A 16,612-nucleotide genomic window follows, 5' to 3' on the forward strand; every position below is an offset into this window, starting at 1 on the left:
ACCCTTGTTTCATTCTCTCCATGGCATTGGGGTGCCTGTCAGTCATTTCAAAGGTTTTTCTATCCCTCTGAACAATAGTATCCGCCCACAGTGATTTAAGTTCACTTGCCAAGGAGGATAACTGTGCCCGATTGTGCCCAGGTGTGTTGTCATGGGGACTAAAGTCCAAGCAATCAGATTTGGCAATTAAACCTGTCAATGAAGTGTAGATGATGTTGTAAGTTTGAGGATCAGATTGCCTTTTAATCACAGGGTGCACGGTGGGGGCCACCATCACCACAAAACAAATGAAACACTGACAGATGAAGCTGCATCTTCTATTGGGAAATGACTGTTCACTAGAATAACATTTCAAGCACTAATTTCAAGTACCTAAATCTAAAAGTTCTGGTCAACCCACTTCCATGAGCTACGGGACTAAAAAAAATGCATTCCAACATTGAATAAGATATTACCAGCATCAAAGTTAACAGAAAAGTTTACTGATTGGATAGGAGAGTTTCCTGACAGCCACACATGCATGCTTGACTCACTGTGTGACTTGCTAAACCATGACTCTGCACAACGAATGCAGTGGACCTAGTCAAGATCGATAACCATGGCCTTGACTCAAGAGGACCGATCTATCCAAAGCTCTCCACCTTTTCCACTCAAGAACCCTTTAAATCAGAGTACAGAAGGCCCTCGTACACGCCTCCAATCTTTTCTGACAGAGGTTAGGGACAGTTTCAGTACGGTCAACTCACTGCGGTGGCAGTAGATTGTGGCCATGACACAATGGAGCATGCTGGGGGTTGAGGATGGACATGTTGTTTAATTGAGGTTCCACCGCGGGCAGGGTTGCAGGGCTGCAGTGAGCAGCTGGACAATTTCCCTGGGAACTGTACAGTTCAGACCCTGAGTTTCCAGAGGAGATCCCTGGGTCAACTGAATGGCGTGATTACACTCAGAGAGGAGATGAGAGACGTTCAGGATCAGAAGAGGAAGAAGGATTCTGTTAGCTTTAATTGAATTGATTTTCAAACTGTGTATTCTAATCGATCTAACAGTTATGTTAGATGTTTTGATCAAGGGTGGCAAGCTCCATTGGTCCTAACGACCCAGAGCACTGATAGTTTATGCCTTTGCCTTTTAACCACAGATTGATTTGTGTATTTTATTCATAGATATTATCTCAAATGGATGGTCGTGTGCTTTGATGATTATACAGTGCCTTGCAAAAGTATTCATCCCCCTTGGCGTTTTTCCTATTTCGTTGCATTACAACCTAATTTAAATTGATTTTTATTTGGATTTCATGCAATGGATATACACAAAATAGTCAAACAATTACTTTTTTCAAACCAAATTAAACTGAAAAGGGGTACGTGCATATGTATTCGCCCCCTCTGCTATGAAGCCTCTAAAAAAGATCTGGTGCAACCAATTACCTTCAGAAGACACATAATTAGTTAAATAAAGTCCACCTGTGTGAAATCTAAGTGTCACATGATCTGTCACATGATCTCAGTATGTACACACCTGTTCTGAAAGGCCCCATTGTCTGCAACACCACTAAGCAAGGGGCCCCACCAAGCAAGCGACACCATGAAGACCAAGGAGCTCTCCAAACAGATCAGGGACAAAGTTATGGAGAAGTACAGATCAGAGTTGGGTTATAAAAAAATATCAGAAACTTTGAACATCCCACAGAGCACCATTAAAACCCCTATTAAAAAATGGAAAGAATATGGCACCACAACAAATCTGCCAAGAGAGGGCCGCCCACCAAATATGTTTTTCCATCAGCAGGGACTGGGAAACTGCTCAGAATTGAAGGAATGATGGCACTAAATACCGGGAAATTCTTGAGGGAAAGCTGTTTCAGTCTTCAAGAGATTTGAGACTGGGATGGAGGTTCTCCTTCCAGCAGGACAATGACCCTAAGCATACTGCTAAAGCAACACTCAAGTGGTTTAAGGGGAAACACTGAAATGTCTTGGAATGGCCTAGTCAAAGCCCAGACCTCAATACAATTGAGAATCTGTGGTATGACTTAAAGATTGCTGTACACCAGTGGAACCCATCCAACTGGAAGGAACTGGAGCAGTTTTTCCTTGAAAATGGGAAAAATCCCAGTCGCTAGATGTGCCAGGCTTATAGAGACATATCCCAAGGGACTTGCAGCTGTCATTTCTGCAAAAGGTGGCTCAACAAAGTATTGACTTGGGGGGGGGGTAATAATTATGCACGCTCAAGTTTTCGTTTTTTTGTTTCACAATAAAAAAAAATGTGCATCTTCAAAGTGGTAATGTTGTGCAAATCAAATGATACAAACCCCACAAAAAATATATATTTGAATTCCAGGTTGTAAGGCAGCAAAATAGGAAAAATGCCAAGGGGATGAATACTTTCGCAAGCCACTGTATTCCCCAATAGCAACTTATGTGCTTTGAAATGGCTTGTCACATCAAAGGAAATGTTTTTTTCACATTGATGGTGACTGAGCTGGAGGAAATATAGCACTTCTTTTGGGTGAGCAGTTTTCTGAAATACAGGCTTCACAGAGACATCCAGAAGTCTGAGGTAAACAGGGGCACAGCAATTTGTCCCGTGCTAAATAATCAATATCTATATTGCATATTGTATGTCAGTAGCTGTCTCCTATGGGATGGATGTGTACAGTACATTCCGAAAGTATTCAGACCCCTTGACTCTTTCCAAATTTTGTTACGTTACAGCCTTATTCTTCCATGGATAATTTTTTTAATTAAATTCCATGGATGAAATTTTTTTAAACTCATCAATCTACATACAATATCCCATAATGACAAAGCCAAAACAGGTTTTTAGATATTTTTGCAAATTGCAAACTGAAATATCACATATTATATAATATTTCATAATATTACATAAGTATTCAGACCCTTTACTTATGACTTTGTTGAAGCACCTTTGGCAGCGATTACAGTCTTGAGTCTCCTTGGGTATGACGCAACATGCTTGGCACACCTGTATTTGGGAAGTTTCTCCCATTCTTCTCTGCAGATCTTCTCAAGCTCTATCAGGTTGGATGGGGAGCATCGCTACACAGATATTTTCAGGTCTCTCCAGAGATGTTAAATTGGGTCCAATTCCGGGCTCTGGCTTGGCTGCTCAAGGACATTCAGAGACTTGTCCCGAAGCCATTCCTGTGTTGTCTTGGCTGTGTGCTTAGGGTCATTTTCCTGTTTAGGGTCATTTTCCTGAAGGGGAACCTTCGCCCTAGTCAGAGGTCCTGAGTGCTCTGGAGCAGGTTTTCATCAAGCATCGCTCTGTACTTTGCTCCGTTAATCTTTCCCTCGATCCTGACTAGTCTCTCAGCCCCTACCGGTGAAAAACATCCAAAAGAATGATGCTGCCACCACCCTGCTTCACCGTAGGGATGGTGCCAGGTTTCCTCCAGCCAAGGAGTTAATTCTTGGTTTCATCAGATCAGATAATCTTGTTTCTCATGGTCTGAGAGTCCCTTAGGTGGCTTTTGGCAAACTCCAAGTGGGCTGTCATGTGCCTTTTACTGAGGAATGGCTTTCGTCTGGCCACTCTACCATAAAGGTCTGATTGGTGGAGTGCTGCAGAGATGGTTGTTCTTCTGGAAGGTTCTCTCATCTCCACAGAGTAACTCTGGAGCCTTGTCAGAGTGACCATCGGGTTCTTGGTCACCTCCCTGACCAAGGCCCTTCTCCCCCATTGCTCAATTTGGCCGGGCGGCCAGCTCTAGGAAGAGTCTTGGTGGTTCCAAAATTCTTCCATTTAAGATTTTTTTGGTACCCTTTCCCAGGCCTCGACACAATCCTGTCTCGGAGCTTTACGGACAATTCCTCGACCTCATGGCTTGGTTTTTGCTCTGACATGCACTGTCAACTGTGGGACCTTATATAGACAGGTGTGTGCCTTTCCAAATCATGTCCAATCAATTGAATTTACCACAGTTGGACTCCAATCAAGTTGTAGAAACATCTCAAGGATGATCAATGGAAACAGGATGCACCTGAGCTACATTTTCAGTCTCATATCAAAGGATCTGAATACACATTTATATAAGGTATTTCTGTTTTTCTTTGTCATCATGAGGTATTGTGTGTAGATTTAAGAGGATTTTGAGAATAAGGCTATAATGTCAACAACAACAAAATTAGAAACGGGGAAGGGGTCTGAATGCACTGTATATTCAGGAAGGAAATGAACCAGGCTACAGAGAGAACCATGAAAAGCCCTGAAAAGCTTCAGATTGCTGAGGGGGTTGGATAAACCACCAAACAGACAACCTCACCATTGTGATGTTCAATTACAGTAGTAGATTAATTGTATACCTCAAATTAATCAAATCAAATCAAATCAAATTTTATTTGTCACATACACATGGTTAGCAGATGCTTGTGCTTCTAGTTCCGACAATGCAGTAATAACCAACAAGTAATCTAACTAACAATTCCAAAACTACTGTATTGTACACAGTGTAAGGGGATAAAGAATATGTACATAAGGATATATGAATGAGTGATGGTACAGAGCAGCATAGGCAAGATACAGTAGATGGTATCGAGTACAGTATATACATATGAGATGAGTATGTAAACAAAGTGGCATAGTTAAAGTGGCTAGTGATACATGTATTACATAAGGATACAGTCGATGATATAGAGTACAGTATATACGTATGCATATGAGATGAATAATGTAGGGTAAGTAACATTATATAAGGTAGCATTGTTTAAAGTGGCCAAGGCAGAAAGACACATAGACCCATGTCCAAAGAACCATGTACAGTCCCTCAGGCCTCCCTGCCTGCTTTAGCAACATAAATATCCCCAAATACCCTCATTTCTAAATAAATAAGTGTTTTGGGGTTGAACTAAGTGTGTTTCATTTGCCTTCCTCATCCATCTATGTCTAGGTGGTGCAGAGAAAATGGAAGATTGATTGAAAAGGCTGCTTCAGTCTTTATGTTGAGAGAACACAGCCTGTGCTTTTCAACATAGGAATACAATGCTCTGTGGATCAATGCAGGTGGCTGTCACCGTAGTAGGTCTCTCTCTCTCTCTCTCTCTCTTTCTCTCTCTCTCGCTCTTTCTCTCTGTGTGTGTGGGGGTGGGGGGGGGGGGGCTTACTCACATCCTCTAGCCACTCGAGACATAGCATTTTCCCTGCAGAGTTAATTTGTCCTGCACCCTGGCTAAATAATCCCTATTTATTGACTTTCAGAAATGCCTATGAAAAAAACTGGTTTGAAATTCAACTATTATTGACGTGGAATGCATCACAGCAGTGTTCCCAACCTAACTAGCAGTGTCGGCTTCTGTGTAAACTTTGAAAAGGAATAACCTTTACCCATTGAAATATACCTCACATTACCTAAATTAAGTGAGCTATGCACAATGAACAGGCTAAAAGTCCAGTCTCAGGTGTCTCTATGAATGCCTCTGTATAAACCCCCACTATTCTGTATACAACCTGAGCTGAGAGTGTATGCCGTAAGATTACCACCTAAACCCTGAGCTACAGCATTTTTCTTAATTATGCATCTCCATCTGTTTCCCTCTCTATGCTGCGCTGCAGCCAGCCTGACAACAAGGTAAATAACGATGATGCTGATACATTCCGATGGGATCTGCCGCCGTTTCCGAGGATTTACATTATTCATCTTTATTACCGCAGACTAGGGCTCCAAGGATACCTGACAGGGTCGCGTCACATGGTCAGTTCATTAACGACAGACAGACCGTTCTGCGCTACATGCACGGGAGAATGGACGTTTACGCTCCTCTTCTACTTATATCATTGCCAATGCCAATCTTGATAAGCCCAGAGTGATTTCTCCTAAAATAATATCCTTTCAAAAGTTCAGGGCCAACATTCACTCACAACCTCAGTGTTATGTTCCCTAAATCAGTTGTGAAGGATCAAATTCACAGGCGCAAGCATGCATTTAAACTCACCATTTCTTTCACTAAACCATTTACAATAAAAACATGTTTCATGACTGTGATGTACATACAGTATTTGCAAACCGAAAAGGGGGAGAGAAAGAGTCTCTAGTATTTATATGGCAACATCTCATCACAGCAGCTTGACTGACAGTCTCTGCTTTCATACCAACATCAAGGAGAGCATAATGGCTTGGCTAACTGTTAATAAGCAAAAGCTGTGAAACAGCTTGACTACAAAGTATGTACATATGTGGCAATGAACAGAGGGCTACTGACAATAACCTCAACAGAACACTACTGGAACTTTACACAAACTGTTCCACATCATCTATATTTGAAGTCTGTCAGAGCTGTATGCAACTCCACTAGGGCATGAACAGAGCTGCCTAATAAACGCTCATTAAAAATGCTCATTCAGAGAAGAAAGAATGGAGAGGGAGGTAGGTCTCTTGTTATCTAGTAGCAGCTTTAACTAACAATCTTTTTGCGTTTCGGCCTACTGTTAGTAACAATGTGATGTCCTATACGTAAGCCATGGATGTCTGAGTTGTACTGAGTAGGACTGAGGACTGGCTAGGATTTGTATGCCTTAAAGGGGAATGGATGTCTGAGTTGTACTGAGTAGGACTGAGGACTGGCTAGGATTTTTATGCCTTAAAGGGGAATGGAAACACTAGGAAGTAAATCTAAGAAAAGATATGTATTCAATCTACTAATTCTAAACATGTGCATTTAACATAAAATCATCTCTATATTTAGTATTTTGATCGTCGACAAGATTTATTTAAGCTATGGTCAGCGCCATTTTAAATTGCCATGGTCATCACTGACGCCAGTGTGTCACTGGCAGGTATCAGCAAATTGTCTGTGGTATTGAGTTTTCTCACGGAGAGTGACTCAAAGAGAGTGAGGTTAGGTGCAGACAATGAAGATGGCAACAACAAGTAGTAATTAAAACATGAACTGTATAGCACCAGACTGTATGAATTGGCTCAAAACAAATCCCTCAGTAAACTACCATCGACTGACCAAGGACCCGCAACTTTTGAAGAAGTGGCTCCATGTCCTGAAGAGGAAGGATGTGCTGGTAGAGCCAGCAGGATCTGTAGACAGGAAAGGAGTCATAGGCCAAAGTTGAAGCCCTCTGCTTGCACCTCCATTTGAATGTTGAGGGTTATGGTGTAGGGGTTACCGACCGACCATCATCAACATCGCTGACTCTTTGCAGTCGAGCAAAAGCGACTGAACGGAGGAGGCAATGCAACACATCAATCAGATCTTTATGGGGACTGAGAGACTTTATGGTAAAAGACAAGTTTGAAGTGGGTGTGATGGTAGGAAATTACAATTACAGTAGAAGTGGTAGAGGGCCCATATTCCACCAAAAGTTTTGGGGACAGTCAACATAGTGCATTTAAGAAATGACTGGAGGTGACCAACTAAGAACAAACAAACAACACTGTCACCCTTATCTACCTGACCCCTCCTGCATAAAACACGAAGGTCCAAAACATGTCTGATGAGAAGAAACAAAGTGTCTTGTTTACTTTCAGACGAGTTAGACAAGTGTTGAATGCTGCCTGTGGAAGTGTTGACCTGCTGCCTGTGGAAGTGTTGACCTGCTGCCTGTGGAAGTGTTGACCTGCTGCCTGTGGAAGTGTTGACCTGCTGCCTGTGGAAGTGTTGACCTGCTGCTGTGGAAGTGTTGACCTGCTGCCTGTGGAAGTGTTGACCTGCTGCCTGTGGAAGTGTTGACCTGCTGCCTGTGGAAGTGTTGACCTGCTGCCTGTGGAAGTGTTGACCTACTGCCTGAGCACACGACCAGCTCTGGTATCCTCCAGGTCTGGTCTGGCCTGATCCTGGTTTGCCCATCTAGATGAAGAGCCATCCAGACAGGAGTTGGCAGTGTGAACCAGACGTGAAGAAGAGGAAGAGAGCTGTCCAAGGGCCTAATGGTTCCAGAGAGGTCCTCAGCTCTGCATGCTCACCACACGCTAGCCCCAATTAGCCTGGTGTACACAGTGTGCCAATCCATGAGAGGAGAGAGAGAGGAGAGGGAGCGAATGGGTTGGTACTGATTCCCTGCACTAATGTTTGCTCTCCTCCTCAGTGGTCAGATCGATAGAGCCACGGGTCTGAGATAGGGAGGCTGAAACTGACCGAGCTTCATGGTGAGGACGGATGAGGTAGCGAGGGAGGAGGGAATAGCACAGCAGCTGAGGAGTGTGTGAAAAAAATAAACAACAAACTTAATCTTAATAAGAACATTCGGAAACTTATCTAGTGGATTTCAATTCAAGCATGATGTTATGTCTCTTATTGACTGTGTCACATGATGTTATGTCTCTTACTGACTGTGTGTCACATGATGTTATGTCTCTTACTGACTGTGTCACATGATGTTATGTCTCCTACTGACTGTGTCACATGATGTTATGTCTCTTACTGACTGTGTCACATGATGTTATGTCTCTTACTGACTGTGTCACATGATGTTATGTATCTTACTGACTGTGTCACATGATGTTATGTCTCTTACTGACTGTGTCACATGATGTTATGTCTCTTACTGACTGTGTCACATGATGTTATGTCTCTTACTGACTGTGTGTCACATGATGTTATGTCTCTTACTGACTGTGTGTCACATGATGTTATGTCTCTTACTGACTGTGTCACATGATGTTATGTCTCTTACTGACTGTGTCACATGATGTTATGTCTCCTACTGACTGTGTCACATGATGTTATGTCTCCTACTGACTGTGTGTCACATGATGTTATGTCTCTTACTGACTGTGTGTCACATGATGTTATGTCTCTTACTGACTGTGTCACATGATGTTATGTCTCTTACTGACTGTGTGTCACATGATGTTATGTCTCTTACTGACTGTGTGTCACATGATGTTATGTCTCTTACTGACTGTGTGCGTCAGGTCATTTGTCCAAGCAACGCAATGCAAATGGGAGGCAAGATTTATTTACATTATGGAGACAGCCTGGAGAGTAATGCATGAGGACATGGGCCAGAGTGCAGACTAGATTGGCCATTGATTTGTAATAACTGTCCCCAAGCCTCTCAGCAGCCAGCTAGCCGGGAGAGAAACCAAAGACTGCTATGTGATATCACCAGTCATTCACACATGAATAGTGTTAATGTTCTACAGCTCTGCTTTCAGACCAGACCCACGGTCTGAAAGCAGAGCTTTTGTTCAAGTAGAACCAAAGAAAGATCTGGAGAAACACAGGGTGGTACTGTGCACTATGTAACAGAGAGGCAGGACAACAAAGGAAGAGTTTTGCTTCTTTTTTGTGATGGTACAAGCCATGTCGAAATACACCAGAGCAGAAATTATGTTTGAAGATGACAGGGAGCTGCATTCACAGTAATGGAGCGTAAATGGATAGAGTTTAGAATTACTCAGATGTATAACTCGAAGGCTTTTGTCACAAACGGGACATAATGTTCCATTCAGAGATGGGGATATAGTAAACCAGGTGAACACAGCCTTCAGGAAACCTGCTTTGACGTTGATATATACCCCAGCTGACAGCAGCTGGGGTATATATCATGCAGAGAGGAAATGACAGAGGAGAAGAGAAAGAGTGTGTGGTTCCACCGTCCTCTCACTACCTCACCACACCGCCTGGGACGTGTCAAAAGATCAGACTGAGCCCTCTTCCTTCCCCGGAAGACGGGAACCAACGGTCGCTTTCAATAACACTCATTTCCAATTGAGTGTGTCAAAAGCTCTATCAGACTGAGCCCTCTTCCTTCCCCGGGAGACGGGAACCAACGGCAGCTTTACAATGACACTCATTTCCAATTGAGTGTGTCAAAAGGGAAACTCCCCACAATTTGGAGGGTATACACGGTCTGAATAGCCTCTGATGGCACAGGGAGGAGCTCGCTGGGACAGGTTAATCACCCGTAATAGAAAAGCATGTGTTGAACATTTTCAATTCTCCCAATTTATATCATTTTCATCAGATCTCGAGAGCATCTATGGTGTTTAATTAAAAGAGATGTTCCCTCTTTCCAGCTTTTTCTGTCCTACGCCATGAAGCAATGCTGATTCCGTCGGATCATTGACACCCAGAGCAAATAGCTTTTTATCTGAGGCAGGGAAAAGGAGAGAGGAACGAGGAGGGAGAGGGAGGGGGAGAGAAAGAGAGAGAGAGCGAGAGAGAGGAAGGAAGCTGGATGGAAGTTTATCGCTTATCTCAGGGGCTCCATAATGGTGAGTTTATTCTGAGAATATCAGTGGAATGGCTGAGAAGGGGCTTCTGTGGCACCTGCAGCCAGAGATCACATTGTGAGTTCACACTGATTTTTAATAGCCAGTAATTAGGGGGGAGGAAGTTAAAAAAGCTTAGCAGAGCTCGATTATGATTTATTTTTGCATGCGTGTGTGACAGATAAAGTGTTTGCCTGTATACACACACACAGACAGATAAAGTGTTTGCGTGCATACACACACACAGACAGATAAAGTGTTTGCATGCATACACACACACAGACAGATAAAGTGTTTGCGTGCATACACACACACAGACAGATAAAGTGTTTGCGTGCATACACACACACAGACAGATAAAGTGTTTGGCTGTATACACACACACAGACAGATAAAGTGTTTGGCTGTATACACACACACAGACAGATAAAGTGTTTGGCTGTATACACACACACAGACAGATAAAGTGTTTGGCTGTATACACACACACAGACAGATAAAGTGTTTGGCTGTATACACACACACAGACAGATAAAGTGTTTGCGTGCATACACACACACAGACAGATAAAGAGTTTGCGTGCATACACACACACAGACAGATAAAGTGTTTGCATGCATACACACACAGACAGATAAAGTGTTTGCGTGTATACACACACACAGACAGATAAAGTGTTTGCGTGCATACACACACACAGACAGATAAAGTGTTTGCGTGCATACACACACACACAGACAGATAAAGTGTTTGCGTGCATACACACACACAGACAGATAAAGTGTTTGCGTGTATACACACACAGACAGATAAAGTGTTTGCGTGCATACACACACACAGACAGATAAAGTGTTAGCGTGTACACACACACACAGACAGATAAAGTGTTTGCGTGTATACACACACACAGACAGATAAAGTGTTTGCGTGTATACACACACACAGACAGATAAAGTGTTTGCGTGCATACACACACACAGACAGATAAAGTGTTTGCGTGTATACACACACACAGACAGATAAAGTGTTTGCGTGTTATAGGGAGAAAAACAACCGCTACGATTAGAAGAGATTACTGACTGTGACATATTCAGGTCAAGCTCAGAGTTCCGACATGGAAAGCTAAACTAAAACATCAAAGACAGATTGATGTAGCTTGTTCTGATATTCCAATACAGAGTGATTGACAATGACTTCAAATCCGAAACATGTATAATCTCTAACACTGATTTTCTTTCTTTTACACACACATACACACAAGCTTGTTCTCAAACCGACCCTTCATCCCACTTCTGGGTGTCTGGGGTGATTTATCATTGCAAAATTAAAAGCTGTGCTCTGAGCTCACACAGAACAGGGAATACAGGCGGGAGCTTTTGTTCAATTCACTACATTACATGGATACTTCCTATGTTCAGATCTAATCGATTCAATAAGTTAAAACAGGAGGATTCATTTCTACGTACATGCATGTGTGTTTCCATGTGTGTGTGTGTACTCCAAGGGTGTGCATCCATGTGTGTGTGTGCATGTGTTTGATGTTGTTCTAGCTGTTGCCAGTCTTTCCTGCACCAGCCGTTTGTCTCTCTCTCTCCCCTCTCGTTCTCTCTCTCGCTCTCTCTCTCTATCTCAAATAGCCATGCTGATCTCCCATCAGATCTGTGTCAGTAGATGACAGAGGTGGCAATGCAGGGAGTTGCCATAAGAACCCCAGCCCTTCAGTCCCCCAGACCGCCAGACCCCCATCTCTCCAGCCCTTCAGACCACCAGACCCCCAGCCCTCCAGACCCACAGCCCTCCAGCCCTCTAGAACCCTAGCCCTCCAGCCCTCCAACCCTCCAGACCCCCAGCCCTGCAGACTCCCAGCACTCCAGACATCCAGTCCTCCAGACCCCCAGCCCTCCAGTCCTCCAAACCCCCAGCCCTTCAGACCCCCAGCCATCCAGTCCTCCAGACCCCCAGCCCTCCAGTCCTCCAAACCTCCAGCCGTCCAGACCCCCAGCCCTCCAAACCCCCAGTCCTCCAGCCCCCAGCCCTTCAGACCCCCAGCCCTCCAGACCCCCAGCCTTCCAGCCCTCCAGTCTTCCAAACCCCCAGCCCTCCAGACCCCCAGCCCTCCATCCCTCCAGTTCAGTGCCAGGCAAGTTTTCTTTAAATCAGGGCATCAATCTGGAGAAAATAAACACAGAGAGTGACCCCAAATCTCCCCTTTCCAGTCCACTGTCCCCCCACTCATACGTCATGGTGGTGCCAGAGAGTTGTGGGAGGTGTCCGAGCACAGGAAGCCGTCTCACACGGACATTTTTAGGGGCAGAGAGGAATAGGATGTTCCTGGGAGAGGGAACTGATTCTCTCCTGTCCCCATTATGATTACAGTCCACCCCGAGGACCATTACCAAGAGGGGATGCTCAAAAGCGGCAGCATCAGTGGCCTCATGCGCCCCCTAACGGCCAATACAGACACAGCACTCTGCAGTGTCAATGATAGCTCTGAGATTGTATTGTAATTCTCATTAGTATCAGAGAGGAGCAGTAGGGGGTATGCATTCTCGCTGTGAGCAGACACAAACGTCCACCTCCCTTATGAGTCTCACAAACACAACATAAACCAGTAGATACACACAATGTACTTTGAAACAGCATGTTGACATTAGAGCCCATGACACACAACTACGCAGGCTTATGCATCCCGCCCTCAATTAATGCAACCTATGAGATAATTATATCTATGGACAGATTGTATACACACACAGTGTACAAAACATTAGGAACACCTTCCTAATATTAAGTTGCACCCCCTTTTGCCCTCAGAACAGGCTCAATTCGTCAGAGCATGTCGTAAGCATTACACATTGATGTTGGCCCGTGTTGGCTGGATGTCCTTTGGGTGGTGGACCCTTCTTGACCCTTCTTGATACACACGGGAAACTGTTGAGCGTAAAAAACCCAGCAGTGTTGCAGTTCTTGACAAACACAAACCGGTGCGTCTGGCACCTAGTACTAAACCCTGTTCAAAGGCACTTAAATATTTTGTCTTGCCCATTTACCCTCAATGGCACACATACACAATCCATGTCTAAATTGTCTCAAGGCTTACAAATACTTATTTAACCTGTCTCCTCCCCTTCATCTACACTGATTGAAGTGGATTTAACTGGTGACATCAATAAGGGATCATAGCTTTCACCTGGATTTACCTGGTCAGTCTATGTCATGGAAAGTGCAGGCGTTCTTAGTGTTTTGTACACTCATTGATATTGACACAACAACAAAAAAGATGGAGGATTACTGACCGACCTAAAGTCAACCTATATTTACCTATACTCACCCAAGTGAACCTATACTCACCCATTCCTCATCAATTGTCACCCATTTTTAGCACAGCACAATGCTATCAATTTAATATGGGCTCCTGCTTTTAGCTCACTGAACCTCTCGCTCAGTGCTCAATCTGGACTGATGGAGCCTCACATTAGCTAGAGTGCTTTTACAGGTGCTTCTTCTCTGCAGTAAAGTGCAGCTTCAGAGGTTCAGTAGAAGGTGACTGATAAGGACAGGGAGGCCCACGGACCTCTGAGATCATAAGGTCAGGCTGATGACTTGGGATCAATGCAGAATATGATGCAACATTCTCTCTGGAGCCAGGTTTTCCCAGCCGCAGGCATGAAGAAGCCGTAATAGCTATTTGTTTTATGGAATATCGAATACCTATTAGTAAAACACTGTGTAAATTGGTGTTATAATAGGTTGATGTATTACTTTATCAGGTAAATATTGTATGTGCATGATTCTTCCAAAGTCTCACATCTCATCCCACAACATAGATAACCTCCCTTTTTTTCCTTTGCTAATTTCCTGTTCTATTCTATCAAACATCTCCTCAAAAGTCAATTCAATTGAATGACCAATTTTTGAAATATTCTATAGTATTTGTTTTCAATGAGGATTTTACAATTCTTTAATTTGAATTTCAATCATTTCTGATATGACATGAACGGAAATGTAATAGTTTCCAGCCCTGCACAGGGTCACTAAAATATTGGAACATAACAGAATAAAACAAATTCAGCAGATTGGACAGAAACGTCTGATGGGTCCGTCATGATCGACGTTGTGTGACATGCATGTTTATGAGAGACTCGTGTGAAGTACATCATGGGTGCAAGTCAAGACCAAACCTTTTAATAAATATTTATGTGGGTAGAATGATCAGATGCAGGCCGAGAAAATATTGTCTGGTTGTCTTCATAGGTTTATTTATTCCTCTTTAAACTATCCCAACCCCCCTACCCGTACACTGCGCAGCTCGAGGATTCTCAATAAGATAAGATAGTACTTTAATAAATGAATGTCGTCAAATCAAAAGCATGAATAGCGCAGCCAGCTGTAAAACCAATGCAAATCAGTGCATGTCATTCCAATGTTCTTAGAACGAATACATCTTCTTTCATGATTAGATCTCCTTTAAACAGATTTTTTTTAAATATGAGATAGAAGTTGACACATTAATCATTAATTATTCAAAATGATTGGCGCACTGCGAAGCAAGAAGTAATTATATTTTCCATCCATGTAGGTTATAATAAATACCGATTAAAATACACTTCAAAAGGAAGATATTTGAGACTAATTAAGATACGTTTACCACACTTTATTAGTCTAAGTTTGTTTAACAGTTATTACAATACTTACAATTATTTAAAGTTTGGATTTGGAACTTGCTAAATTACAATCACTAGTCAATGTATAACTTTTTTAAATGAAATTAATGTATTTAACTAACCTTATAGCCGATTGCAATTAGTATGGCTTGTTGTGAATTCTTCATTGCAGGCAATAAATAGGCTACTGTATCGCCCAACACTATAAAATATCATAATATTATAGAAAGTAATAGGCTACAACATCTGCCTTTAAAATAACGATATGTATACGTTATATCCTCTCCTCCACATTAATTATTTGAGAATAATTGCCATAACGGTGGAGGGGACCATTTAAACCTCATTAAAGGAAGAACACGACTGATAGCCGACTGACCTACCACAAACACATCTCCATCTGTAGTTTCCCAGATAACCTACCAACAAACAGGTTCACACATAATTGGATACAGTGGCACTATAACACCGGTGGGTCGGGAACATAATTACATTGCAATACACATGTGCATAAGCGACCAAATAGCTTTCCGTTATATTATTGAGAATCTTACCTTTAGCGCCTATGTCAGTCATCATTGCAAAAAGAACCATCAGAACGACTATGTAATCTCGTGCCGCACTCATGCTTGCTTTCAGTATTGGTCCTCTGCTAATAGAAAGGAATGTCCTTGGGATCAACACTTTTCCTTAAAATGAAATAGAGACTGCTCGTACAGCAAAAGCCACTTGCTGTGAGACCTCGGGATCGCACACTGCGCAGCACTGGCGCTCCACTGAGAGCTATGTTCTCATGTCGTTATCAGCTGATAGACAGAGACTTCAATTTCAACGTTCGCTAAATCGATAGATAGATAGATCGTTGGGTATGCCGTTCTCTTTCTTCAAGTCAGCGCACCACCGTCGTTTCAGCACTGCGGACAGCTCCTAGCGACAGCAACTGGAACAACTGAATTCAGAACCATGGAAAGTTTGTACCGTTACCATACATACCTAATGTAATACTACCCTCAAGTCAATTACCTCCATATGACAATGGCTGTGTTTAGTTCATTACCTTTGATTGCAGCATCAATTGACAAATCGACTACACCCGTTTTCAATCGATTACAAACTCACAAGTACTGTGAACGCTAACAGTCTTGTTAACAGGCATAATGTAGCACTAGCATTACAATGAAAACATCATGTTGCTCTTATTTGTAGAACTGTAAATACGTTGTTTATGTTATTCATGAAAAAGTTTTAGTATTTCGAGCTTCTCATTGGTATGTGGCACTCTGGCAATAGATACATCTGCGAGAGAGAGAGAGAGAGAGAGAGAGAGAGAGAGAGAGAGAGAGAGAGAGAGAGAGTAGACAGATGGGTTTATGGAAATAATATAGAATTGTTAAGTGATGCTGCCAGTGCTAAGGTATTGGGATTGGTATTACTAATTGAATGGTAATGCAGGTTGCTTTTCTTCTGTGTGTTTCATCTAGGAGTGTATCGGTTTCAGGGGGAATGTCCTTTCTTTCTCCTGAAACCTGTTTACTGTGGGACCACACACTGGGTACACTGCCTCAGATTCATAACCATTCAAAGCCTGTTAATGAAACTAGCAATTTAGGCTAAATAGAAGGACAGATTTGAAGACCTCAATCTCTAAAGATCTTGGTGTGTAGTAGATTCTTGCTAAAAAGCATATCTTGCCTCATGTTGGATTTGTTTTTCCAGGCTTTGTGTGTGTGTGTGTGTGTGTGTGTGTGTGTGTGTGTGTGTG

General features: G+C 42.8%; 1 protein-coding gene across 3 annotated transcripts in view; it reads right to left on the reverse strand.

Annotated features, from left to right (window-relative positions):
• The window catches only part of LOC110507882 (seizure protein 6 homolog), a 128,746-nt gene extending 112,624 nt beyond the window's left edge, over nucleotides 1–16,122 (reverse strand). For 2 of the 3 annotated variants that reach the window (XM_090223803.1, XM_090223802.1), the window contains exon 1: nucleotides 15,405–16,122. In XM_090223803.1, the coding sequence (XP_090079929.1) occupies nucleotides 15,405–15,477 (73 nt within the window). In that variant the 5' untranslated portion in view covers nucleotides 15,478–16,122. The remainder of the gene's footprint in view (nucleotides 1–15,404) is intronic. The other variant, XM_090223804.1, reaches the window with a different exon arrangement.
• Nucleotides 16,123–16,612: the final 490 nt, after the last annotated feature.

Source organism: Oncorhynchus mykiss, chromosome 27 (genome assembly GCF_057628025.1).
Source record: "Oncorhynchus mykiss isolate SJ-2025 chromosome 27, ASM5762802v1, whole genome shotgun sequence".
NCBI lineage: Eukaryota > Metazoa > Chordata > Actinopteri > Salmoniformes > Salmonidae > Oncorhynchus > Oncorhynchus mykiss.